The sequence below is a fragment of the Tympanuchus pallidicinctus genome, unplaced genomic scaffold (genome assembly GCF_026119805.1).
Source record: "Tympanuchus pallidicinctus isolate F22 unplaced genomic scaffold, pur_lepc_1.0 scaffold1, whole genome shotgun sequence".
NCBI lineage: Eukaryota > Metazoa > Chordata > Aves > Galliformes > Phasianidae > Tympanuchus > Tympanuchus pallidicinctus.
Window position 1 is genome coordinate 105,842,129 of NW_026294618.1, and position 24,523 is coordinate 105,866,651.

The 24,523-nt window shown below is 46.7% G+C and overlaps 3 protein-coding genes across 6 annotated transcripts in view; 2 read left to right on the forward strand and 1 right to left on the reverse strand.

Moving 5' to 3' along the window:
- On the reverse strand, nucleotides 1-14,372 carry LOC128079057 (uncharacterized). Its single transcript, XM_052679938.1, has 19 exons — nucleotides 14,250-14,372; nucleotides 14,029-14,111; nucleotides 12,531-12,645; nucleotides 11,862-11,990; nucleotides 11,504-11,620; nucleotides 10,297-10,415; nucleotides 10,002-10,103; nucleotides 8,651-8,777; nucleotides 7,475-7,676; nucleotides 6,716-6,860; nucleotides 4,836-5,021; nucleotides 4,366-4,430; nucleotides 3,983-4,070; nucleotides 3,607-3,676; nucleotides 2,816-3,035; nucleotides 2,571-2,661; nucleotides 2,126-2,239; nucleotides 1,624-1,742; nucleotides 1-876 (listed from the first exon to the last, which is right to left on the reverse strand). Exons 1-19 carry the CDS (start codon nucleotides 14,268-14,270, stop codon nucleotides 731-733), a joined length of 2,259 nt encoding a protein of 752 aa, XP_052535898.1. The 5' UTR covers nucleotides 14,271-14,372; the 3' UTR covers nucleotides 1-730.
- MTLN (mitoregulin) lies at nucleotides 14,366-14,889 on the forward strand. Its single transcript, XM_052680096.1, has one exon. The coding sequence runs from the start codon at nucleotides 14,414-14,416 to the stop codon at nucleotides 14,588-14,590; it is 177 nt and encodes a 58-aa protein (XP_052536056.1). The 5' UTR covers nucleotides 14,366-14,413; the 3' UTR covers nucleotides 14,591-14,889.
- NPHP1 (nephrocystin 1) overlaps nucleotides 14,687-24,523 on the forward strand; it is a 19,682-nt gene continuing 9,845 nt past the window's right edge. Inside the window, exons 1-12 of one of the 4 annotated variants that reach the window (XM_052679975.1) lie at nucleotides 14,687-15,091; nucleotides 15,171-15,235; nucleotides 17,424-17,484; nucleotides 17,900-18,036; nucleotides 18,435-18,645; nucleotides 18,947-19,048; nucleotides 19,729-19,820; nucleotides 20,796-20,838; nucleotides 21,190-21,274; nucleotides 21,923-22,017; nucleotides 22,752-22,880; nucleotides 24,200-24,274. In XM_052679975.1, the coding sequence (XP_052535935.1) occupies nucleotides 14,873-15,091; nucleotides 15,171-15,235; nucleotides 17,424-17,484; nucleotides 17,900-18,036; nucleotides 18,435-18,645; nucleotides 18,947-19,048; nucleotides 19,729-19,820; nucleotides 20,796-20,838; nucleotides 21,190-21,274; nucleotides 21,923-22,017; nucleotides 22,752-22,880; nucleotides 24,200-24,274 (1,314 nt within the window). In that variant the 5' untranslated portion in view covers nucleotides 14,687-14,872. The remainder of the gene's footprint in view (nucleotides 15,092-15,170; nucleotides 15,236-17,423; nucleotides 17,485-17,899; nucleotides 18,037-18,434; nucleotides 18,646-18,946; nucleotides 19,049-19,728; nucleotides 19,821-20,795; nucleotides 20,839-21,189; nucleotides 21,275-21,922; nucleotides 22,018-22,751; nucleotides 22,881-24,199; nucleotides 24,275-24,523) is intronic. The other 3 variants (XM_052679969.1, XM_052679951.1, XM_052679958.1) reach the window with 3 other exon arrangements.

Consider the following 24,523-nt stretch of genomic DNA (forward strand, 5'->3'; position numbering starts at 1 on the left):
AGAGGAAGGGATGCTACCCAAGGGGATCTGAGCAAGCAAGCAGGCCTTGGAGAACCTATTGAGGTTCAACAAGGCCCTGGCAGTGCTGCCCAGAGCCTGGAGGTGCCCAAGGCCAGGTTGGGTGGGCCCTGGGCAGCCTGAGCTGGTGGGGGGTTGGAGCTCAATGGTCACCCTTCTGTACTTGTATAAGGATCCTAGCCTCTGTCTTCAGCTCTCAGGTTACTGATGAACATAGGTCATCATCAAGTGCTCTGTGTAAGTTAGCAGTTCATCACACAGCATACCCAGCCTCCTCCCATCATTAAACAATAACGGATGTCAATGATTAACTGCTAAATTTAGTGTACTAACAAGAACCATTTAATGCAGCTTACTTTGCTCCATATACGCTTATAAAAGTGCTGTAATACAAGATTCCAGTTATAAGGAATAGGTACTTCATAACATATTGAATACTGCTCTTGACTTGCACGGCCAGATACACAAAACCCTCCATCTGCTCTCCTGTGATAGCATTTCCAGTTTCCACATTCACGTAAGACTTTACACAAGATAAAGCTCCTTCACGTAACAGTGCCATTTCCTGCATCAGCTGCCCCTTCAACTGTTTAATCTCATCCATGATGTACCTGACCACAGTGACTGAAGGCAGGCAGCCAGAAAATGTGCTGGAGACCTGTGCAGCTGAGGATTAGCTCCTCCTTGTCAACCACTGTGTTTTTACCCTGAGTTACACAGCTCTTTCAGAAGTAAGATCACCAGGTACAGCAGCGGCAGGGGACAAGTTTAAGATCTCTTCAAAAGAAGGTCCTTCATCTTCAAGAGGTATCTCTGCCTCAAACATACGCTGAAGCAGAGCATCAACTGTCCTGTACCCTGGAGGTGGCAGAAGAGTCACTGTAAGCATTCATGTCTATTTTTCTAGCATAAGCACCTGCCTCAATAGACCTCTTACTTAAAGGCTGCTCCCCGCGTTTCACACTACAGAGGCAAGAAAACAAATGCCTCATTGATATTTACTGATATTTTAGTCTGCTTTTCAACACTTTGAGCACTTGTGAAGAATAGACTCTTATTTTAAGAATTCATGCACTTCTATTCCCACATTTCCTTCACCAGATTTGTGATCCCAACCAACTGGGAAAGTGAGAAGCATGGGCTACAGGAGCTGCTAAGATGCAGCAAGAAATCTAGTGGAAGAAAAAAAACAGGCACTAAGCTAGAGGAAAGCAGTGGATAGTCACCCCATGATCTAAGCCAGGAGGAGTACGGAGTGCATTGAGGAAGGAAAGAAGACAGGCTTCTTGGCAGTAGCAAGATCTCAGCCACCAAGGCAGTGTCTCCACAGACTGGCTACTGAAGACAAGCACACACTGTAAGAGAGAGGAAGAAAAAGCTGCTCCAGAAGTAAAAAGAAACAGCAGAATCCACAGTTCTCAGCACAATGCTAGCCAAGTTTTAGCTGTTTTTATGGCTCAAGGAAAGCAGAAGTGCTTGGGAACTTCCTCAGAGACAGGGCAACTAACAGGGACAGTTCAGAACCTTGGCCTTCTAAACAAAAAAAATAAGACATAACAGCAGCAGTCACCATACCCCTGAAAGAACCTGTAGGGCAACACTTACGTTTGGAGGCAATTTTAAACACCAGCCCTTTAGGCTGTGCCTTTGTTCCACCTTCCCCCTCAAGGTCATTGTCAGCACTCTCCATGTTATCAAGGAGTTGTTCATCCTGGAGCGCCTCCCTACACAAGAAAGATCAGAGGTCACTCTACAGGCCCACATATACACACCAGCAATGCATTCTCTTGGACAAGGCAAGCATCACAGTCATGCTGTTAGTCTCCAGCATCTCCTGCCCCCAGATGACAGTCTAAATCTAGAAAAGCTCAGTGAGGCAGAGCTCACTGCGTTCCCACCTACAAGGGGAAAGCAAGTTACTTTCTACTACCATCCTTAGACCAAGACGTTTAAGGTCCCAACAGATTAGCAAGATCTTTGTGACAAGGAAGAAGAGTCTCAGTTCACACCCAGAGATGGGAGGAAGCACCTCCTGCCGTCCCACTGCTCTCACTGGAGTTGCCAAGCCAACCACACCCAGCACTGCTGTTTGAGGGGGCTTGCTTACTCTTGAACTCCCATTCCCAGCTCCTGGATTTTCTGCTCAATGGCTGTCTCCACTTCACTCTTCTCTAGGGAGTACTCCACAAAGAAAGCTTCCAAGATGAATGACACAAAGATGCTGAAAGAAATGAGAAGTAGAATCACATAGCAGCTTTCCCTTACTGGAAACCCTCCAGCTTCAGACATCAACTGCTCTGATTAGACAGGCTCATAGCCCAGCTCTGGGTACTGAGGGCTTATGGCAACGTCTGCTGGAGATGAGCTCTAAGGCAGAGCACCACTCCGTGGAGTTAAGAACGTTTGCAAGAGGCTCTTCAAAGAGAAGGGCAGGACGCATGTCAGAGCAGCACACCACACATAATCTTGGGATCGGATCATAAACACTGCCTTGGCAAGAGTCAGAGCCCCTCTTCACTCCACTAAGGATAAGAGAAAGCCAAAAATCTTACTTGACAATAATTATAACCATCACAATGTGGAAGGCGATGAAATAAAGCTTTGCAGGCTGAGCAGTCACGTTGGCAAATCCGTTGGCAAAAAGTATAAAGGGAATTAAGGGCAAAATTGTTAAAGGTGAAGATCTTGCTCTTAAGTAGTGCTGAGGGAGGGATCAAATACTACTTCCTAGCAGTAGCATTCAGGAATAAAGGAATAACAAGTCCTCATTTGTACATTCCACTACAAAAAAGGATATCGTGCCACTGGTTGACTACAGTAAGTTCCATCAGAACAATGAAGGAAGATGCAAAGTTGTTGAAGTTGTTCTTGCAGTATTTTCCACGGGCAAACAAAGAATCCTTGAGAGCTGGGTTTCCACATTCCAAAGCATAAGGAGCATTTGAGTTTGCAGGGAAGAACTGGATTTTCCCATGGAATAACTCCATACCAATTATAGCAAATATACAGTATACAACCTGGGAAGAGAAACACCATTACAGGCCTCTTCACTGAACAGAAAGCCCCATGGCAGGTTTAAAAGCTCCAGCAGGCTTTACTTTTCAGTTTTTACTGATACAGGCTGTGAAAGAAAAGCACAGTCTAATATATTCAGCCCCCTCAAAAGCAACTAAGCAACTACATGACTTATTCCTGCCCAGGACTGCAGACCAAATACACAAAAGAAACATTCTCAAACCCGGAGGAAAACCTATTTCTAAAAAGTGATTTTAGAAAATAAGTGTTCTCATCCAGCTTCTCGCCCAAACCATAATTTGATTCCCTGTAGCATCCAAAGCCTAGACTGCACAGAACATCTTTGCTGCCCCGTGGAAGACATAATGTCCTGGCAATTTCTGACCTGGCAACTAGCAGTAACCCAACCACTTTGCACATGTGAAGATGTGCCATAACTAAGAACCAAATGTACACTGAGTTTCAGTGGCTCAACACCTAAACATTTGCATTCATTCTCTTGAAAACCAGGTGTGTGTGAGACACATCCCTGCTGAACTGAATGCTCTGAGCTAAGATACCAGGTTTCCTTACCAGAGTCAGCCCTCCAAATGTCAGCATGGTTGGCACGATGTTTATCAGTGTGTTCATGATGACTCGGAACCTGCAGCAAATGATTCATGATAACTTCTACTGCGGGGAGGCTTTTTTTTATTTTTATTTTTATTTTTAAATCTCATGCTTACTTATCACATCCCATCCAGCATGAGCTCCACCACATATCCTTACTTATTGCCACAGAGAGGTTGCAGCAGCTGGGTTCATCCCAGGCAAGTTGAGACAAGGCCTCAGGATGTTTTCTTGAATTGCCATGATCAATCTAAAGCAACCCTACAGAGCAGCTTAAAGCACTGTTTCTGCCAGCCTGATCCAGCTTGCCCCACAAACATACCCCCATTCTGTTCATCACCTTTGTATGCTGTCAACAATCCTTATTAGCCTGAGGACCCTTAATATGAAGACAATGTCCAGGATCTGTTGACTGTTATATTTCGTGGCTGAGAAAAGGAAAAAAAAAAATATATATCTTCTGAAAAATAAGCATGTAAACTCTTACAAATGTAAGCACGTGCTAGGACCTCATTAAACACTTAAAAAAAACCACAATAGGTTTTTTTTTTTTTTTTTTTTTTTTTTAAGTTAGTGGGGGAAGGGGAAGAACTTAGTTCTTAGAAACCCTATAGGAATTCCATTATCCTGCCAAAAAGCCTCCCAAGACCAAGATGATGGCAAAAGACAACTCAAAACCACTGAGTCTCCTAGATGCATGCAGGCTGCTCAAGCTGCACTTACTCGATTTCAGGGTGGTATTGAGTATCGTTGCAGTCAAGGCAGCAATGATGATGAGGGTATCAAACCTAGCATGAGGGAAGGCAGTGCTGTTAGATTTGTGGGCAACACAGAATGGGCACTTAAGCTCCCACATGACATACATGAGAGGAAGAAGGGTCACTACTTCTGTGTGGCAGACAGCCCTGCTTCCTCTCAGGGTTATTTGCAACAGAGGAAGGTGGGAAAGCTTTATTTAGCAAAATACTTTCCCCTGCCCAGCCACTACTTTCATGAACTGCAGTCACATTTGACTGGAGCTAGCAGAGGGCCAGAGAACAGCAGTCTGTAAGACAGGAATGAGTACACTGTCCTCTCATGCATAAACTCATTTTAACTGCATCCTAGAACATGAGTTGTCTGGAAGCCTATTCCCTCAGACTTTCACTTCTTGACAAACTGAACACAAAGATCTCACTGAAATGCATACTCACCAGTTCCAGAACTGATTTTTGCCAAAGAATGCCCTTGGTTCATATGTGTATACTTTCAGGAGTATCTCAATTATATATAAAGCAAGGAAGACCCACTCTGCATAAGAAATATAAGGGCTTTCCTCATCCAGAGCAATGAAGATTGCATTTATTAGTATGATCACATCGTAAGTCCAAACAAATCCCCTGCAAGCAGAGTGGAAAAACAACAAAACAAAAACAGTCAGCTCACCACTCTCAAGAAGGTAAAAATCAGTTACTTCAGGAGTTCTTTGCCTCCTTTCTCTAACATTACAATTTAGGCAATTACTCATCAGCTTCTGCAAAACCTGCATTTTGGGAAGTTACTGTGGAGTTGAGTCTAGCACATTACACAGCCTTCAAGGTACACCACTGTCAGTACTTTCAGAGTTAAGCTCTCAGAAATTTATTACAGCTGGATTTCCACCGAGTCTAGCAGCATTTATCAAGAAGAACTGGACAAATAAAACTGAGAGGAGATGGTGTGCTACAATTAGATGGAACTGAATAAGCTGGGAAAGTGGATGGAGAGAAGCCTCATCATATTCAAACGGAAATGCCAAGTCCTGCTATTGGTGAAGGCCAGGAGGAAGGCAGCCGGGCAGACTGGGCACAGAGCAACTGAAAAGCAGCACTGCAGAGCGCCTCGCTGGTGATGCATGGAGGAAGGGAGGGAGGGGTGTCTTGCTCTGCTTGTCGACCATGAGCCAGCAATGCACCCTGGTGGCAAAGCTGACCAACAGCATCCTGGACTACCTCGGTGGAAGAGCTGTGAACAGGTCATGAACGCCAAAGGCCTCATTTGAGTGCTGTGGCAGGATCTGGGCTGGACTGGAACCTACTGGAGCTAGTACAGCAAAGGAGCACGAAAAGAGAGTGAAGAGTAGAGTAACCTGACACAGCACTAAAAGACCTGGTGATGTTCAGCCTGAAGGGGAGAAAGGTTGGGGAGGAAGTGTTAATGTGCATAAATACCTGATAGGAGGGTGTAGAGATGGAGCCAGACTCTTCTCAGTGGTATCCAGTGAAAGCACAAGAGGCAATAGGCACAAATTGAAATACAGGAAATCTCATTTAAACAAGAAAGCTTCTTCTCCCTTCTTTTTGACCGTCCTCAGTTTTAAACACTGGAACAGGCTGCACAGAGGTTGTGGAGTTTCTCCTAGCATATGTTCAAAATTCAACTGGACAAAACCTTGAGTAGCCTACTCTATCTGACCCTGCTTGGAGCAGGGAGGTTACACCTGACTATCTCTGGAAGTCCCTTCCAACCTCAATAACTTCTGCATCTCTGGGAAGACTCAGATGTGAAGCAGAGCACTAGCAGCTCACAGCACCAATTTAATAAAAGCTGGTGAAACAATACAATGCAGATTTACAGCAGACTGCTGACTTACAATCATCGCTGTCATAAAATCATAGGAACGGCCTGGGTTTAGAAGGACCACAATGATCACCTAATTTCAACCCCCCTTCTGTGTGCAGGATCACCAACCACCAGACCAGGCTGCCCAGAGCCACATCCAGCCACTTTACTGGAGTAAAGCCTGTAGCCTGGTCCTTCCAGACAGGCCATAAAGCACTCCCTGCTTTCAGGGAAAGCTATTTACACTCAGCACCTATAGAAGAGCAAGTGGGATTGGAAGAGGCACAGAACCACCAACATCCAAGCCTACTCTCTCCATACCTAGCAAAGGTAGTCTAAAAGCAATTAATTTACAGAACATTTTCAAAATTAGTTTGCTTGAATAGAGTTTGCACTTTTCATCATGACACCCAGCAGAGTATTTACTTACAACAGTAGTGTTCTGCAGTGTTTTACATGTTAGGAGCTGCTTGCTCCACCAACACAGACTTACCTGTGCCTAACCACGCTGCGCAGGAACTGACTCACTGCTGATTTGTATACACGAGGCATCCACTGCCCCAATGGATGGCTGCGTATTTTCAGGGCAATCACTTGGATGTTGAGCAGATCTGCCAGCTGTACAAAGGACTTCTTGTCTGCAGCAGGGAGAGAGCACTAAACATCAGTCCACTGTCATTTAAAGACAGACCTGTCTGGCAAATCTATGTGCATGTAAGTTGTAGCAATCTGGACTCAGTACCTCTGCAAAGCACAAGCCCAAAGAGATATCCACCACAAAACAGGTAGAATTCAGTGTTCAAGCAGTTCCTCTGCCCCACTCCTGACAGACTGGCTTAAAGTGAGGCCAAAAGCCAACAAAAACCTTTAATGATCTAGCATGATGAGACTGGCCCATCCCTCCCAGTATTCTGTCTCCAGACAACACAAAGCAAGTGGCTCTAACAGAATATGTGCTGTATTATTTGGAGGAATCTGCTAACAAGGGAAGTGGTCTTTGTCCTGTGCTGAGAAGAGGAAGAATCTTTCTTCATAGGGAACTTGGCCCGATGACAAATGGCCATGAAGAACTGCCCACAGCATACAGCACAGGCACAAACAACAGCCTTTCAGGACCTCAGTAATCCAGAGAGGGAAGTAAGCCCCTCTCAATCCATTACATAACATGAGTCCCAGTAGCAGAACCCTGGAACCAGGCTCCTGATCCCAGGCTCCTCCCCAGTCCATGTGCACAGAGCGCCCCACTGCTCACCTATGAAACCCTTCTGCTCATCATCTGAGATGCGTAGCAGCAACTCTCTGTGGGAGTTGCTGATATCAGGAGCCACCAGCTTGACAAGCTGCTTCCACTGGGCTTCTCTAACCACAAACTGCGTTCCCTCTTCTTCCTTCAGGAGGTTGAAGGCCTCTATCATCTTGCGGCGCTTCATGTAAGCAAGTGTACGGATCTCATTCTAGAAAGAATGAGAAGATTCAGGCAGCTTCAGTCACACTTTCCCCTTCTTGGTTTACCTTATTTCCCTAGCACAGAGACCTGTCACTCCAAGCTTGTTTCTCTTACTAGACATGACGTAGAGCAGAACTGATGGGGTGATGAGAAATGCCATTTAACAGGCGACCACAGGCCTCTGGAGGGATCACTGGATTGCTTTCTGTTGGGAGATGCATTGAAACAAACGGAAGGGAAGACAAAGGATGGTATCTAACAGGAAGGAGATGAGGCAATATCTCCCAAAGATCACAGGATTTGCATGCCTGCCGGTCACAGAAGGAAAGAGGATATGTCCACACACATTTGCCATCTATAAGGGAATACTGCTGACATCAAGGGTGGAGATCTTTTTCTGTACAAGATTATAAGCAGACTAAAGAAGCTCATAACCTTGGGAAACATCCTAGCAGACTGCTTACTGGGTAGGAGGGTCAATCCCCTCATGGGGCACACAGGAATTTCCAGCTCTCATCCTTTGATCACACCTATCCAAACTGTGCCTATTCATCTGGTGCAGAAGAAACAAGAGTTCAGATTACTTCAACCTTCCTTCACATTTCTCTTGCTCCAAGAATCCATGTGGTGGCAGAAAAAGCGTGCTGTGTACTTACAGCCACCTGAAAACAGTCTGCATAGAAGCAGTGGTTTCTTTCCTAGAACTAATCCTCTAACAGACATGACAGACATGCACCTCCTACCTGTTTCAAACACACCAGAATAGAGCATTTCATTTTCATATACTTAGAATTAGCAGTAATCTCCACTGTATGAAAAGCAGACAAGTATAGGCTGGAAGCTACATGTTTATTCAGGAGAAGCTGTTCACCTTCTCCACATCTTGCAGAAGCCTCCCAAGGGAAGGCCAGATGGCCCCCATGCAAGGTTATACAGAACAGCAGGTAGCTGGTGATCACACTTCACCTCTCCACTTATTACCTTCAGGTGTTTTTTGTAATTGTTATACACAACAGCCAGGAAGAGTGACATGAAGATGTAAGTGTTGACGATGACAAAGGCAATGAAGAACAGGGCACACCACGAGCTGAAGTCAAATGCTGGCATCCTAGAGAGAAGAGAAATTACTTGCTGAGCAGACAAGGAAATAAAACCAAACCATCTTCCTGATGATTTGTAGAATGTTTTGGATAGCCAGGTGAGACAGCCTGGAGGGGAAAAAAAGAAAAGGAAAAACCAAGAACTCTGCGTATTAAGTTACAAAAGTTTAATTCCACCAAGTTTGAATCCTGTGTTTAATTGGTCCCTCACTCATTTGACACAGAAAAGAAAGCATAATTAAACTTCTGTCAGCATGACTAAGTTCAGACACACCGAGTCTTGAGGTGAGGTCTCAGTCATACTGGTGAGTTATTGGCTTCAGAGTCCCTCACTGCACTTCTGCTTAGGTTCCCTAGGAGAACAATCTGTATTTCACCATTTAAATACCTGGGGTCCCCATAACACTCCAGTTCTGTTCAGTACATCTCCAGCACACAAATGAGCCCCACTCCACCCTCAATCCCATCTTTCCTGATGAAACAGTAACAACTCAGAACAAGTGAGGATCAGAAGTCCAAGCCTCTTTAACACAGCTGTGCAGGTTATGAAAGTCTGCATACATATCCCTGCAAACATCATGAGATAAGAGACATCCAATCACTAGAGCACGCTTCCTTTTTAATGAAAGTGTTCTAATCAAAGAGCTAGGGGATTTGTCTCTTAGATCAATGCCTTACTCAGCTGATGGATCTTTTGGAAAGCTTTACTTTCAGTGCATCTTTTAAAGAAGTCCTCCCAACCTGCGAGGTCAGACCTCAGACTGTGGTTCAGAGGCCTTCTATAAAACAGATGGGTAACAACTCTTGAAAATCCTACAAGCTGGAGAAGTGAGAGCCCCATTTCTACTCTGGAAGACATTGCTTTGCACAACTGTTTAACCTAAGACCTTGCCAGGATGCACAAAAGACAGTGCTCAGATAGCTGAGTGTGAGCGTTCAGGTCTAGTTGTTGCATCAAGATACTTCTTGGTTACCTAGTGCCAGAGGGATAGGAAGCTGAGAAAAATACAGCAGCAGAACAAGCAGAGTTTATCTCATCAGTAGGTAGCGTTAGAAGACTCTTCCCTGCTCCCCTCTCCCCCCTCCTTATTCCCTAAATGGGCCTAGTGAGTGATGTCACCTGCCAGAGATGCTGATCACAGCTTCGTAGCACAACGCAGTTATTTTTCCCTTACACTAGGAGCAGGACACCAGCATTTGCAACACAAAGACTGCAAGCTCAGCATACATACATGACATCCGGGCTGTTTGCAGTCGTCACCAACACATAGAGGTCAAACACAATTTCTAGGTAGTCTCTAAAATATGGCAAGCCTTCTGCTGTCTGGAGGTTCCTAGGAAGAAGACAACAACCTGGTGTCAAGCACAGAGACCATATCCCACTCCAGCAACTACAGGTATCAGCACTTTGTCTTTAGCAGAAATCATCTGGAGTTGCCAGATCCATTCTGTTCAGGAGGAATCGAAGCCATTCATCCCCCCTTACTCTGAACAACAACAACAACCAAACAAAAAATGTTTTCACACCTCTCACCAAACAGCTTCAGAGCCATGAGGGAGAACATGAGAAGGCTAAACATGAAGAGCAAGAAGACATAGGTGATCTCTGGCAGTGTATTGCGGATGCTGCGGAAGGCTCTTCGTATCTGTCATGAACAAAGGAAGTGTTTAGAAGCACTTTTCCTATCACCATTCTATCAGAACAGAACACCTACACAGGGACAGGCACAGTGGGACACAGGGCCTTGTCTGTTGCCTAGAAGGAAAGATTCTGACTGCATGAGTTCTTCCTACCCTTGCATGTTTGCCTTGGATAACAAGAGGCAAGCCCTGCTACTCAGGCAAACCTGTGCAAGAGTACCAGAGCTTTCCTCTTCATCCTCCCAGCTTATGTTGCATAGTGAACTTAGTTAAGCAAGGAACAGACAGCCCCAGGCATCACTGAAGTGCTGTTGCTCTAAAGGACTGGTCAGAGACAGAAGTCCGTCACTCCAGGGCACTAAATATGCTCCAAGCTTGAGAGTTCAGCTGCTCCCTCCTGCAGGCTTCCACAGTGTAACAGTTTATTTGCAAATCAGAACAGAATAGTCTTGGGTAGCAGGGCAAAGATCTCCCTGTGACAGTAGGGAACAGAGTCCAAACCATCCATCTGGACCACGAGCTCAGTCTGGGGAACTGTGCAACATTTGTGCTTGTTTGCCTAGGAGGCTTCCAGAAATAAGTAACCTGGCCCCAGTCTCAAGAAGAAACAGTTTTCTTGTACATACTTATACACACTGCTTGCATTTACTACTTCTGAGAGTAGCAACTAACTGCTTGCAAACAGACATTGGTCTTCCATACAAGCTGTAGGAATCAGAGCCCATAGGCTGAGCTTATGAGAAACATTATTCTTTCCTCCACATGGTGCCAGTCTTTAACAAAGATGACAAGACAGCACTGTGTATGGCAAGATGCTCTGGTTTCAGTCTCAAGCATGTTCAGGGCTCTGTGGACTGGGTTGCTGCTGTCCAAACTTAGGAAGATGCTTTGCAGTACCTTGCACTGTGCCCAAGCAGCATCCTTGTGAATGCACCCTTTTCTCTGTCTCAAAATCTTGCTCCAGGTCACCTCAGAGAAAGTCACTTCAATGAGTCAGAATCCTGCTATTCTACATTCTACTACATGTTCCCTTGGTTCTCAGAAAGCAGCATGCTGTCCAGAAGCAGTAATTCCCATGAGATCCATTCCTTACCTGGCGACTCTCTGCGAAGTTGACCAGGAAGATGGGCCTCACTATTCTGGACCATCGAACACTCTTTATGTTGTATATCCTGAGGGCCCCATATATGGCCAAATCAGTCAGAGATAGCTGTAGAAGAAAGGATGAAAATGCACAGGAACAAAATCAGAAACTGTATGAGCTAATCCAATTATCTTCACCATCTAGACAAGCCAGATGCACATACAACATGTCTGTGAGAACAGGCTGATGAGCCAATTGGTTTGGCCATGGCCCTTGGTGCAGCAGATCCCAGAAGAGACACAGGAAGAACAAAAAGCTGCCTCCACATAGCCCAGCTCAACCCTCGTGATCTCAAGACCTAACTCACCAGGATTGCAACCATGATGCAGATGTTCTTGGTATCCTTCCAAAATACATTACGACGGGTGATTTTTGCAAAATGCATCAGTCGGCCAAAGAACACCAGAAGGCACAACACCTCCACTAAAGAAGTGGCCTGCAGACAGAAGAGACTCCTGTCAGGACTAACAAAAGCAATGCTAGTCCTCTCCATACCGATAACGATTCTCAGGCTGAGGTGCAGGTGAGAAAATAAATATATAGGGTTCATATAGAAGTTCTGCCAGTGAGTTTTGCTGCTGGCTGTTCTACAAGCTCACATATGAAAACAGTTTTAGGCTTCCTTTGTGAAATTCCCTGCTAAGCACAGGTTAGAACCAGTCACTTTGTATTTGGTTAGGATTTGAGGAGTACATCAATCACAGTGACTGGTGCAGAGAAAAAGGATAAAGGCTGAAAGTGTGGAAGGGAGCAGTGTGACACTGCCTAATCACATCAGCCATTGGGGATGTCCACAGGACCATATCTAGTTTTTATGCCCATTTTTGACCCCATTCCAGCATATGGGAAGTATGAACAGGAAGATCAGCAGCGAGCATCTCTTTACACCTTGGTAACTTGTCTCAAGCATGAAATACACCACTGAGCCAACACAATAGTAGCTGCATTATCACTTGTGCACTGCCTGGAAACTCACCAGGAAAGGGAGTGGATACACAGCAGGTTCTTCAAACATTGCCAGGGAGAGGTTGAGAAAGATGAAGATATAGGTGGCTGTTCGCATAAACCAGTGGTTATAGAGATAATAAAGCCTGTAGAGAGAAGGCAGTGGCACTATAAGTAAGGGGTTCAGTGTATGTACCCATGTGGTCAGCAAGTCTGTCTTGGAAAAACAGCACACACTGCCCAAACAGTAAAGAAAGAAGGGTACATCAGCATAGATAGAACAGGGAAGTGTTCCAAAGTTTCTGTCAGAGTAAGCTTTTCTATGTACACACACAAGTCAAGTAGTATTCTGTCCCCTCTAGCAAAGCCTCTGGTGACTGCTGATATTAACCTTGAACACATCAGGCTCTCAGTCTTCCACAGGAGCACGTAATAGTGGTTCATTTTGGAGCACATCCACAGAAAGAGCACGGGGTTTCTCTGCTAATATATAGGATGCCTGTGTTGCCAGGTAATCATCTCACCTGCCCAGTCATCACCCCAAAGGTACAAAGCAGGTGATAAAGTGAATGACAACATAGGTCCTTAACAACAGCACTAAGACACCACCACGTAAAACCCACTCACTTCAGCTATTCAGAGTTAACATACTTAGGCAGTACAAAACTCATGAAGCTTCAGTAGCTGAGCTAAGAGAATTAAAAGTGCGACCAATGTTGTAAGAGCAGCTAATCAGGAGAGTCAATATTGCAGGCAAAATAGCTTTGGTTTTGGGAATTTCATTTGCCTAACTGCCAATTAACAAGCTTTCGGTGACTTCTTGCTTCTAGCAGTCACTGCCCTTGCAAAAAAGCACCTGAGCAGAGACACCACAAGCTCCTAGGATTAGCTGAAGTATTGGTGCACATGGGGCTGTTACCATCATTACCACGCCAGCTGGCACAGGGCTGTTCTCCTGCCTGGCTACCAGAACCCTGCCATACACGCCCCATGCAGCCACCTTCCAGCACTTCCTTCCAAGCACTGAGCTGTCCATATTCACAATCTCTGTTAATCTCTATAGCTTCATTTTGGTTTCTGCTTCCAGAAAAGAAATAAAAGTTTTCATTTGTCTTCCTATAAGATGCATTGAGTTGTATTTAATGTACACATTAAAGCTTCAATTCAGCCTTCACAGTCCCACCCAAGAAGGCCTCTCAGCATTCCACCTTGGCCTCACCACCACCATACAGCTCAGCACAGCTCCACAGACACAGGCTGGCTCCCTCCAACAGAGAACTACCGAGGTTGGAAAAGACTTCGATCATTAAGATCGTTAAGTCAACCCCAACCCATCCCCACTGCCCACGTCCTTCAGCGCCACATCCCCACGGCTCTAGGGTCACCACGGTCACCTGCAGGGATGGTGACCCCACCACTCCCTGAGCAGCTGTGCCACTGCCTCACCGCACTTCGGCAGAAGGAATGCACCCCAGCCCCCCCCCAACCCCAGGCTGCCTGCAGGAGCAGAGCCCTGCAGACCCCCTTACCTGACAGCCTCGGGGGAAGTCTTAAAAGGAATATTTCTGTTGTACTGTGCATCAGAGACAAACGCTGCCGCCAGCAGGAGCTCCTGGGGAAGAGACACGGGTCACGGGGTGCTGGGGGGCGAGGGAGGCATCCCAGGGAGACTCCCCCACCCAAAGGCAGAGATGGAGCAACGCCGCCCTGCGCTCCCTGCCACCTCCCCAGCCCGAGGCGAGGGCACTACCTGTGAGGCAGCCTCAGCCATGGCCAGGGAGACGCTTCTCCCCCTCCCGCCGGCCCCGCGGCATTTAACGGGCCCGCCCCCGCCGGCGGAAGCGGGAGGCGGAGGCGGGCCGGGAGGTGGAGAGAGAGGAGGAGCCGCCCGCAGCGCGCATCCCCGCGACCCCGATGGCGCTGGAGGCGCTGAAGCCCCGCGTCGTGCGCTTTGCGCTGCTGGCCGCTTTCGCCGCCGGCGTGCTAGTAGGCTGGCAGGCCGCTCGCGCCCGCCGCCGCTTCCTCCGCTGGCGACAGAGCCGCCTGCAGCGCCGCCTGGACGCCGCCCGGGAGCAGCTGGAGGCGGCCTGAGCCCGGCACCGCCGTCCTCCGCTCCGATCCCGTTCCCTCCCCTCGTGAACCGCCCTTCTCTCGTCGTCGCCGTGCATCGGAGCGCTGCGTCTCCGCCGCCCGGCGATGCCCCGGACCGCCGCCGATCCACCGGCCGGAACCGATTGCACCGCCGCCTCGTCGGTGAGGACACGGCACGGGGACACGCGTAACGAGCGACGAATCTCGGCGTGACAGAACGCGAGTGGGACGGACCGCGCGGGGGTGACCGAGCGGCGCGCTGCGGCAGAACGGGAACATTAAATGGGTGTTTGTACGCTGGACTCGCACTGCGTTCCTGCGCCCCGCGCACTGCGTTCTTGCACCTCGTGGGACCTGTGCCCAGTGCGCACGCGCCGCGCTCCCGGGAGTGACGTCATTTTCGTGCGCCGCGCTGCCCGTTGCCTAGCGACCATGACGGGGCGGCGGGTGCGCGGCCCGCTGCAGAGAGTGCAGCGACGGAGCCAGGAGCTGCGGGCACAGGTACGGCACCAGCAACCGCTCCGCCGCCGGGGTTGTGGCTTCCCTTCCGGCAGCTGACGGCGCTTCTCGTGTGTTGCAGGTGGAGGCGCTGCGGGTAGAGAGCGCGAGCGCGGCCGTCGGGCGGCGAGAGGCCCTGAGGCAAAGGTGAGGCGGTGCCTGCGGAGCGCGGCCTCACCCGCAGCCCGAAGCGTCGGCGGCTTGAGCAGCGGTCGTGCGCGGACTCAGTGCTGGAGATGGCTTGAAGGGACCTTAACGATCACTGAGCTCCTACCCCCTGCCGTGAGCTGGCGGCCCCAACCTGATCTGGCTGCCCAGAGCTCCATCCAACAGTGGGCACCACCTGAGATGGGGCATCCTCAGTTCTCGGGGCACCCTGTGCCAGTCTTACAACCTCTGTGTGAAAATTCGCTTTAACACCTAACCTGAAATTCCCCTCTTTTACTTTAAAGCCATTCCTCTTTGTCCTAAAACTATCAGACTGTAAAAAGTTGCTCCCGCTCCTGCTTATGAGTTTCCTTGAGGCACAGTAACACTGCAGCGAGGTCTCCCGGCAGCCTTCTCTGCTCCAACCTGAATAAGCTCACCTCCTTCAGCCTTTCTTCACAGGAGAGGTGCTTCAGCCCTCTGATCATCTTAGTGGCCCTCCTCTGGACCCACTCCAGCAGCTCCGCATCCTTTTTGTGCTGGGGGTCCCAGGCCTGGATGCAGTACAGCAGGCGGGGCCTCAGGAGGGCAGAGCAGAGAGGAGACAATCCTCTCCCTGCTGCCACCTCTCTGTTGATGCAGCCCAGGACATTGTTTACCTTCTGAGCTGCAAGCGTTCACTGCTGGCTCATGTCCAGCTTTTCATTTACCAGGACTCCCAAGTCCTTTTCCAGAGAGCTGTTCTCAAGGACTTCTCTCAGTCTGCGCATATCTGGGATTGCCCTGTCCCAGGTACAAAACATTGCACTTGGCTTTGTTTGGTTCACACAGGCCCACCTCTCAAGCCTATCCAGGTCCCCCTGCCTGCCACCCATTTCCCTGTTGTATCAACTACACCACTCAGCTTGGTGTTACTCAGTCTCCCTGTCAGTGTCACTGATGAAGATGTTGAAGTACACATCCGAAGACAGACCCCCTGGGGGACACCACTCGTCACCTGCCTCCACTTGTGCTATGCCAGGACACAGAACCACGTCTTTTGCTGAGTTTCAGCCTGGGAAGTCAGAATCATAGAATCACCAAGTTTGGAAAAGACCTAAAAGATCACCCAGTCCAACTGTTCACCTCTTACCAACAGCTCCCACTAAACCATGTCCCTCAACACAACATCCAGCCTTTCCTTGAACACCCCCAGGCTCGGTGCCTCCACCACCTCCCTGGGCATCCATTGCAGTGCCTGACCACCCTTTCTGAAAAGTAACACTTCCTCATGTCCAGCCTGAATCTCCCCTGCCGTAGCTTGAAGCCATTCCCTCTGCTCCTATCACTGATGACACGAGAGAAGAGGCCGACCCCCAGCTCACTACAGCCTCCCTTCAGGAAGTTATAGAGAGCAATGAGGTCCCCCCTGAGCCTCCTCTTCTCCAGGCTGAACATTCCCAGCTCCTTCAGCCTCTCCTCATCAGCCCTGTGTTCCAGACCCCTCACCAGCTTTGTTGCCCTCCTTTGAACACGTTCCAGGGCCTCGATGTCTTTCTTGCAGTGAGGGGCCCAGCAGAGCCTCTACTTAATGCAGTGTTACCTGGTCTTTTGGGCATTATGGAAAGCAGGGGTTCGATGCTGAGGAACTTGTGTGGTGCAGTGGCAATCCTACCTTTCCCCCAAGTAGTACTAGGCGAGGGCAGCAGCAATGGGCTCCTTCAGCACCCTGCCCAGTGCTAGGTTTGAGGGATAGTGGGTGCCTGCGAGGTGATGTAGCATTGGTAAGCACATAGGCTGTTTGGATTCCTCAAGGCTGAAGTTGTTTTAAGTGGGAACTTGCATATCACAGGTAATAAGCAGTTATGCTGCAAATTCCCTTTGTTCTTCAGGGATTCTTGTGTGAATGATTGTCACCAAAACTTGTCAGAGCCAGGAGATGGTCTCATTTTATCCCTCTGCTCCAAATCTGTTGATGCTGCTGCTTCTGAGTTTTGTTAAAACCCTGCTTCTAAGGAGACACCAAGCACTTGGTTTATGAAGTACTCCTTGGGATTGTATTGGTGTTTTTTGTAAAGCTTTGTGTGCATACAGCTGTGAGAAGGTATGGGCATCTAAATATACACGTTTCAGTGATTTTGCATGATTTCAATGTCCTGTCAGCCAGATTTAAGATAATGCTGTCTGCCTGTCTTTGCTTTCAATGCAGATGTTTGCAGCTGCAGAAACTGGTGGATGAGAATACAAACACTCTTCATAGTTTGAAAAAAGTAGGTATAGAGATTTGTTCATGGCCTTCTCCTTAACACATTGTGGTAAATACTCAGAGAATGCTAACCTCCTTCAATTTTAGATGCCTCAGGACAAAAGTAATGCCTAGCACTGCATAACCTGGGGGATCTCTGAGATTCATTTGTACTATTTAAAAACACGTTTTTAATGCTTTGTTATGTGCACTAAAATCTTCATTGACCCAATATATTTCAAGATGTTTATCATTGTATTGGGAGAGGAGAATGTAGATTGAAAATATACCCTGGAACTTCATCTTGTTGAAGCAAAAGGCAAGAAAAATATCACTAAGTAGGGAGTCATCACTGCCCTGGAATATCAAAACTCATGAGATGTGTCTGTAAAGTTATCTTTATAGGGAAACTGTAAATTTGTTGTATTTTCCTTTCTCAGGCTGATGAGCCTGCACCAGTGGGGAATTATAACCAGAGGAAAGAAGAAGAAGAAAAGCTATTGCTAAAGCTATCCCAGCAGCTGCAGAAACTTGATCGTATCTTGGATCAGGGTAATGCGGCTACAAACGACACGGTGTAAGTAACCCAAACTAAGCATCTGTACTTCAACAGAATCCTACATGCAGCACTGGAAAGGACCCTCAAAGTCGGCTTATCCTCCTTATTAGGTATTAAAACATGGATTAGCTATTAAAACGTGGCAGAAGAGCTGGCTTTTCTGGGGCTTCTTTTATTAATGAAGTCAAGAAAGCCTCGCTGCAGCTTTCTGAGGATTTGGGTTAATGGCTGAAATATAATGCAGGTTGTACTGTGGTCTGTATGCTTAAGGATGAAACACCATTTTGGGCCAGGCCAAGGACTGCAATGAGGTTTTTGTACACAGGGAAGCCCACGTTGTAAGGCTTTTACAGCAATTTCAAAAAGATTTATTAAAAATTAAAAAATGAATTAAAAGTTTGATTTATTTTGGGTAGGAATGGGGGACATCAGAAAGATCCTCAAAGAGAGGACAAAAATAAAGAAGAGGATGAGAGTGCTGATGACAGTGGAGAAAGTAGTGAGGAAGAAGAAAGTGAAGAAACAGATGAGGAAGATGAGGATAAGTTGTTGGATGATCCTGATGTCAAAGAATGCGTTGCAGTGGGAAACTTTAATGCACAGCAGGAAGGGGACCTCACATTTATGGTAAGCAGGCCTCTGCAAAAAAATTATTGCCATGCTGGTACTGCAGGTCATTCTGTATTAAACAGTAGCAATAATTACATCCCATGCTTTTGGGTTTCAGAAGGATCTGGGAAGAAAGGCTTTCCCCAGTCTGCATTTCCCTTACTGGAGCTCAGTGTTTTCTTGCCTCTTTCTGTAGCACCAGAATCTGTAGTTTTAGTCTGCAACCTGTGGGGAAAAATTGAATTGTTGTTCATATTGTGTTTGGCATCACATTGAAATATTTGGTTGTCTTTTTTCTCCTTCTATCCCAATGGCAAAGAAAGGTGAAGTCCTGCTTATACATGATAAGAAGGCGGATGGCTGGTGGGTAGCTGAGAACTCAAAAGGGGAGAGAGGCCTCGTGCCTAGAACCTACCTTGCGGTTAGTGTGCTGCGACCTTCTTCTGCTCTAGTCTCACCTGTGTAACGTTCTGTACACTGATCGTTGTAGAGCTGCATGCAGTTGGTCACAGGGCTTACATGTGCACACTGCAGTGTCTTACTGCTGTCATCTTTGCCACTAAAGATCAGCTCTGAAGACTCCAGGCTGTAGTGGAGTGATACTTGCTTTTCATGATTCGTATGAAGTGCCAGTTCACATGAAAACTGGATTATGATGTGGTTTGATGTGAAAAGACCTTTTCAGAAACTGATTTTTCAAGTTTTGTTTCCCCCTCCCTTTCTTTTTTAATGGCTTACTTGTGTTAGTATGTTTATTCTTGGGTATGTATCCATGGACAGCTGTGAGGGACATGTAAATGTGGGTACACAATTTGGCTCTACTGAGCCCTGCTAGACTGAGCTTCACACTGTGGAACAGTGCTTTTCACAACGTAGCATTTGCTGGGTAACTAACTTTTCTACCTTAGAGTGCTTTCGTAGGAATACTCCAATGTGTTGCTGTAGGTACAGAACTGAGGTCAGTGTTGTGCAGTGACAGTCGTTATGGGCAGAATGTCTCCTCTTCTGAGCCATTCACACGTGTTGTGGTTGGAGAAGACATTCTGAAGAACAGAACTGTGAAAAAAGCCAGCACTCGTCCTTTCTGAATCTGAATTACAGGTCCATAATGAAGATGAAGAAAGCCAAGAGGAAAGTGATGAACACATAGAAGTGGTGGATGAAACAGCAGATGGAACTGAAATTAAAAAAAGGTAAATGGAATGATGCAAAGGCAAATTAGTATGAAGTTGGCCAGCTGCCACCCTCATAGCAACCACCAGCTGCTGGGGGCTGCCGAGGCCTTTCCCATGCCATGGTGCTGCCCTGCAGTGAGAGCTGGGAGTACCTCTGCTGTCCTCCATCCCTTGGCTTCGTTTGTCCAGTGCTGAGCAAAGGCTCAGCCTGCAGCCTGCCCTGGGCTGCCAAGAGCCTGGGCCTCACCCCACAGGTCAAAGCCATTCCACACTGGGGAGAGTGAGAGGGGACACTGGAGTCCCAGGGCAGACTCTAAAGAAGCAAAAATGGAGAGGTGCTTAATGGTTTTACTTTTGTATTATTATTTTGTACCGTCCTTTTTACTGTCCTGTCTTGACAAAAAGTTCCAAAGGAGCAGCTGGAGTGGACTTTCATGCTGAACTTCAGCTCTTCTTCCTGTCCAAAACTAAAGTCTTCTGCTCCTCCAGAGGAACGTGGACATTATATTAAGTAAATTTATGGATGATGGTTAACTGGGAGGAGTATTGGTCCCCTTGAGGGTAGAGAGGCCTTGCCCCAAGATTGTGACAGATTTAAGGGCATCTGCATGAAGAAGAGCAAATGCTGGTTGTGCACCTGGGCTGGGGCAGCCCTCTTTGTACACACTGGGGGACGAGGAGCAGCTCCATAGAAAGGGATCTGGAGGTTCTGGCTGGCAGCAAGTTGAACCTGAGCCCGCAGCTGTTTCTCAATTGTACTTCAATTTGCAGATACACTTTTACTTTGCTAGGATCTTTTGAGTGTTTGGTTTGTTTGTTTGTTTTGGTGTTGTCTTTTTTTTTTTCTTTTTGCCTCAAAATATGGTTGGGTCATGTGTCAACTCACATTTCAGCTTACAAGACACTGCAGCAAACTTGTATTTAGTGTTCAGATTTTTGTGCTCATGACAATAACGTGTTCTGAAAGAAAAACATTTCTTTTTTTTCTTCCAGAACAGACTCTCACTGGAGTGCTGTAAGAAAAGCTATCACAGAGGTAGGCATCTGTGCTACAGAGCAATGTAATCTGCTATAATGTTAATTATTTTTTAGACAAGATTTGACTTCTACTGTGTGCTGTGTGTCACAGTAAGGACCACTGTTTTTAATTAACACCAGTTCTTTTTCATGGGTGTGATTTTATTTTGTGAACAGGCTGCACCAATGCTGCATTATAATGGAGGGGGATTTAATAAAAAAAAAGTCTGTCTGGGATCATACACAACACAAAGTAAAAGTCCTCCCTTGGATTGCATCAAACCAGCTTCAAAGTAGAGTTAGGTGACTGAATCTTCAGGTCTTTGGTAGTGGATGGCAGGAACACAAACAGCCACTTGTTCTGTTACAGAGTGACACAGTAGAGATGCTGGCAGCCATGGGAGCAGTGCCTGCAGGATTCCGTCTGTCCACGCTTTCCCAGCTCTTAGAACAAGGTAAGGTTTTCTCACAGCAACTGCACTGCAGCTGTCTGTAGTGAGTTCTGTAGTCCAACAGCATAACTAGGATGAAATCTTCATTGCTTTATTGTCATTGGTAATCTGTTCAGGCTGTATTTGGCCAGTTAAATAATGTATTAAAAGTGTTGGGTTGTTTTTTTTCTTCACCTTATCAAATAAATTTAATCTATCTGAGTGAAATCCTGAGCACATGAAGGCAATGACAAGTTCCCTGATAATCTCAAACATTTTCCACTTTGGAACGCTCTTCCTGTTGACACTGCAGAAAATTATGGATTTGAATAGCCTTCTTCCCTTTTTCTCACAGATATTCCATGAAGAGAGTTCAAAAGATAGTACACATCTCAGTTTTCTTCATCTTTTCATTTGAAACTGTTTCTAGTCAGTAGCTTAATGGACAAAAAAAATTACAGTGATTCTAAAATGAAATACTGCAGAACACTTTTCCAAATAGCTCTTCCCATTTTAGAGGGTACTTGTAGCAGAAACCTCTTTAGTATTGTCAAATGCTTAAATGGACCTTAAGGCACATCTGAATTTTGGGCATTATTGATTTTGTGGCAATAAAGATCATAAAAGACTTTTTAGATATCTGTCTATCTATCTTAATGGCATTTGTTTCAGGTAATCAGTTCAGAGCAAGTTACTTCTTGCAGCCTAAACTTACTCCATCCCAGCTGGCTTTTAAAGATTTGGTGTGGGATTCTGAAAAAAATACTGTGAGTATTACTGATCAGAAAGCTGTGATGCTTTTGGTTCAAGAGAAACGATGACATCTGTAGATGTGAATTGCTAGCAACTTAAAAAAAAATGTTTCATATTAGTAGATCAGTTTTGCTGTAAAATAGTGACAGAGTTCTTCCCTGTCAACCTAGATTCCTCAGGCAATAGATGTTATCACACTCTGATAAAAAAAATCAGCACAGGTTGCTGTGTTGGGTATTTCTTAAGAATTATGTTTCATCTTAAGCTTGTGGTTCCTTATTTGGGTTGAAACAAATCTGCACAGGTGGTTAGTTGAATTCTTGTACCATGAATGTCTACTGATTGCTGTGAAACCACCAGTTTCATTTGTCTTTGTTCATTCTGACTAATAATCTCTTGATTCACACCATTTTTAGAATGACTATTCATAAAACACCCCTGGAAAAACAATAGCCCAGCAATGTGATTGTCACCCGAAATACCTGGTGAAGAGCCCTGTGACAGCATTCCTTTCTGACAGGACCTTGTACCTGTCACACTGAATTATTTGTAGCAATCTCCTTAGCAGAGGTGTAAAGGTGTATGAAGAAATGTTGCTGCTGCCACCAATACTATGCTAGTTTTGTGGGTCAGAGAATCCAGTCCAGTGGTCACTGCTGTCAGTCCTTTCAGTAAATAAGCACATAATGATAACCACGTGCAGAAGGAACCTCTAGATTTACTCCTCCTTCTGTTGCCTGTATTTCAGATCTGTCCTACGCCAACTCGAGTGTCCCTGATTGTAACTTTATGTAGCTGTAAAACGATTCCTCTCCCAGCAGCCAGCATTCAGGTTCTCAGCAGACACGTTCGACTCTGTCTGTTCGATGGCAATCGGGTGAGTTGGATTATCAGCAAAGGTCTTGATGAGCTGCTCACGATGCTCCGGTCCCTCTGGTAGCCATCTCCTCCAGTTGTCTCAGGGTCATACAGTCAGACCTGGCTCCCAGGCTGCTTAATCTGCTTGCCAATCAGTCTGGCTTGATACAGCACACTGACACGTGTACCTTCATTCTCTCCAGGTGCAGTAAATGTAGTTTTCCTGCCACTTGTGGGCTGCCTGTTGGCTGAAACTTGGGCCTCCATGTACATGCACACAAAACAGAGAGCCCACTCATGCAGGAAAAAAAGAGTGAGAAATGGAGTTGAGTGAGAAGACAGGACAAACTGCACTGATCATAGGCAGGGCATGGCCAGGCATGCATACCAGCCTGCTCACAAGGACACCACTTTATCCCCTTACCCTTCGAATGTCCCACTCTTCATATTCCACAAACCACCTCAAGTCTTCTTTCAGCCATGGTTCCTCCTCTGAACATCACATAAGTCACCTGCAGTCCCAACATGTTCTCCCTTGCATGCTGTAGGGCCTCCCAGTCCTAAGCAGCACCCCTTTTTGGCTGTGATACTGGGAGTTCCTCTTGTTGACTCATCTTGTCACACCCAGCTCCTGGACAGCCCTGGGTGGGGCTGGGGTGGGGGCTTCGTTTCTGTGCATCCACAGTTTTGGTTCTTCCACCTGCTGTTGTGCTTCTTTGCATCTTTGTGTTTGTGGAGGTGAGCCCTGTTTGTGCTGCTCTGTCCTCTCTGATGGGCCCAGGAATGGCTGGGGCAGGGTTGTGCTCAGATGTTTTACTCAGAGGGCAGTGAGGCCCTGGCAGTGCTGCCCAGAGCTGTGGTGCCCCATCCCTGGAGGTGCCCAAGGCCAGGTTGGATGGGCCCTGGGCAGCCTGAGCTGGTGGGGGGCAGCCAGCCCATGGCAGGGGTTTGGGGCTGGGGGGCTTTGAGGTGCATTTCAACAGAAGCCATTCTGTGATTCTATTTCCACACCTGCCATCATTCCTCCACGTGCCTTTGTGCTCTTCATAAGATAAGCTACCAGATTGTCAGCACTGGATTTCCTTCTGCTGCACTGAGTGTTAATGGGTCAAAGGAACTATTCCTGGTGCACTGGAAGCAGGAATGGTTGGATGATTCTGCCTTCCTCTGGAGTTTTAGAGACTGTGTGACGAAGTTGAAGAGCAAGCGTGATTTTCTTTGTGGCATGCAGAACCTTGGCTCAACTTTATAATACTGCATTTATACTGCATTTTCTTAGAGTTGAGTAGCTTTCCAGAAGAACTTGTGTTAGCATTTTTCCCCACTGTCATGTTTTAGGTGCTGAGTAACATTCACACAGTGAGAGCTACGTGGCAACCTAAAAACCCTCAAATGTGGACCTTTTCCCCACGGGTAGGTATCTTGCTCAGGGCATGAGACAACCAATAACAGACACTTTAATGTGTCTGTTTACAGCTTCTTATTTAGCCATGTCTATTACTTCTGATATTCTTGTTGAAAGAACATCTATTGTGAGCAAAATAAACATGCAGAAAAGACTTGCTGAAGTGCAGCAATTCGAGCTAAGCTTTTAAAGCAAAAATGCTTTGGAGAAAAGAGTGGAGGAGAAGTAGTGGGAGGAACTGGTGATCCAGTCAGTGG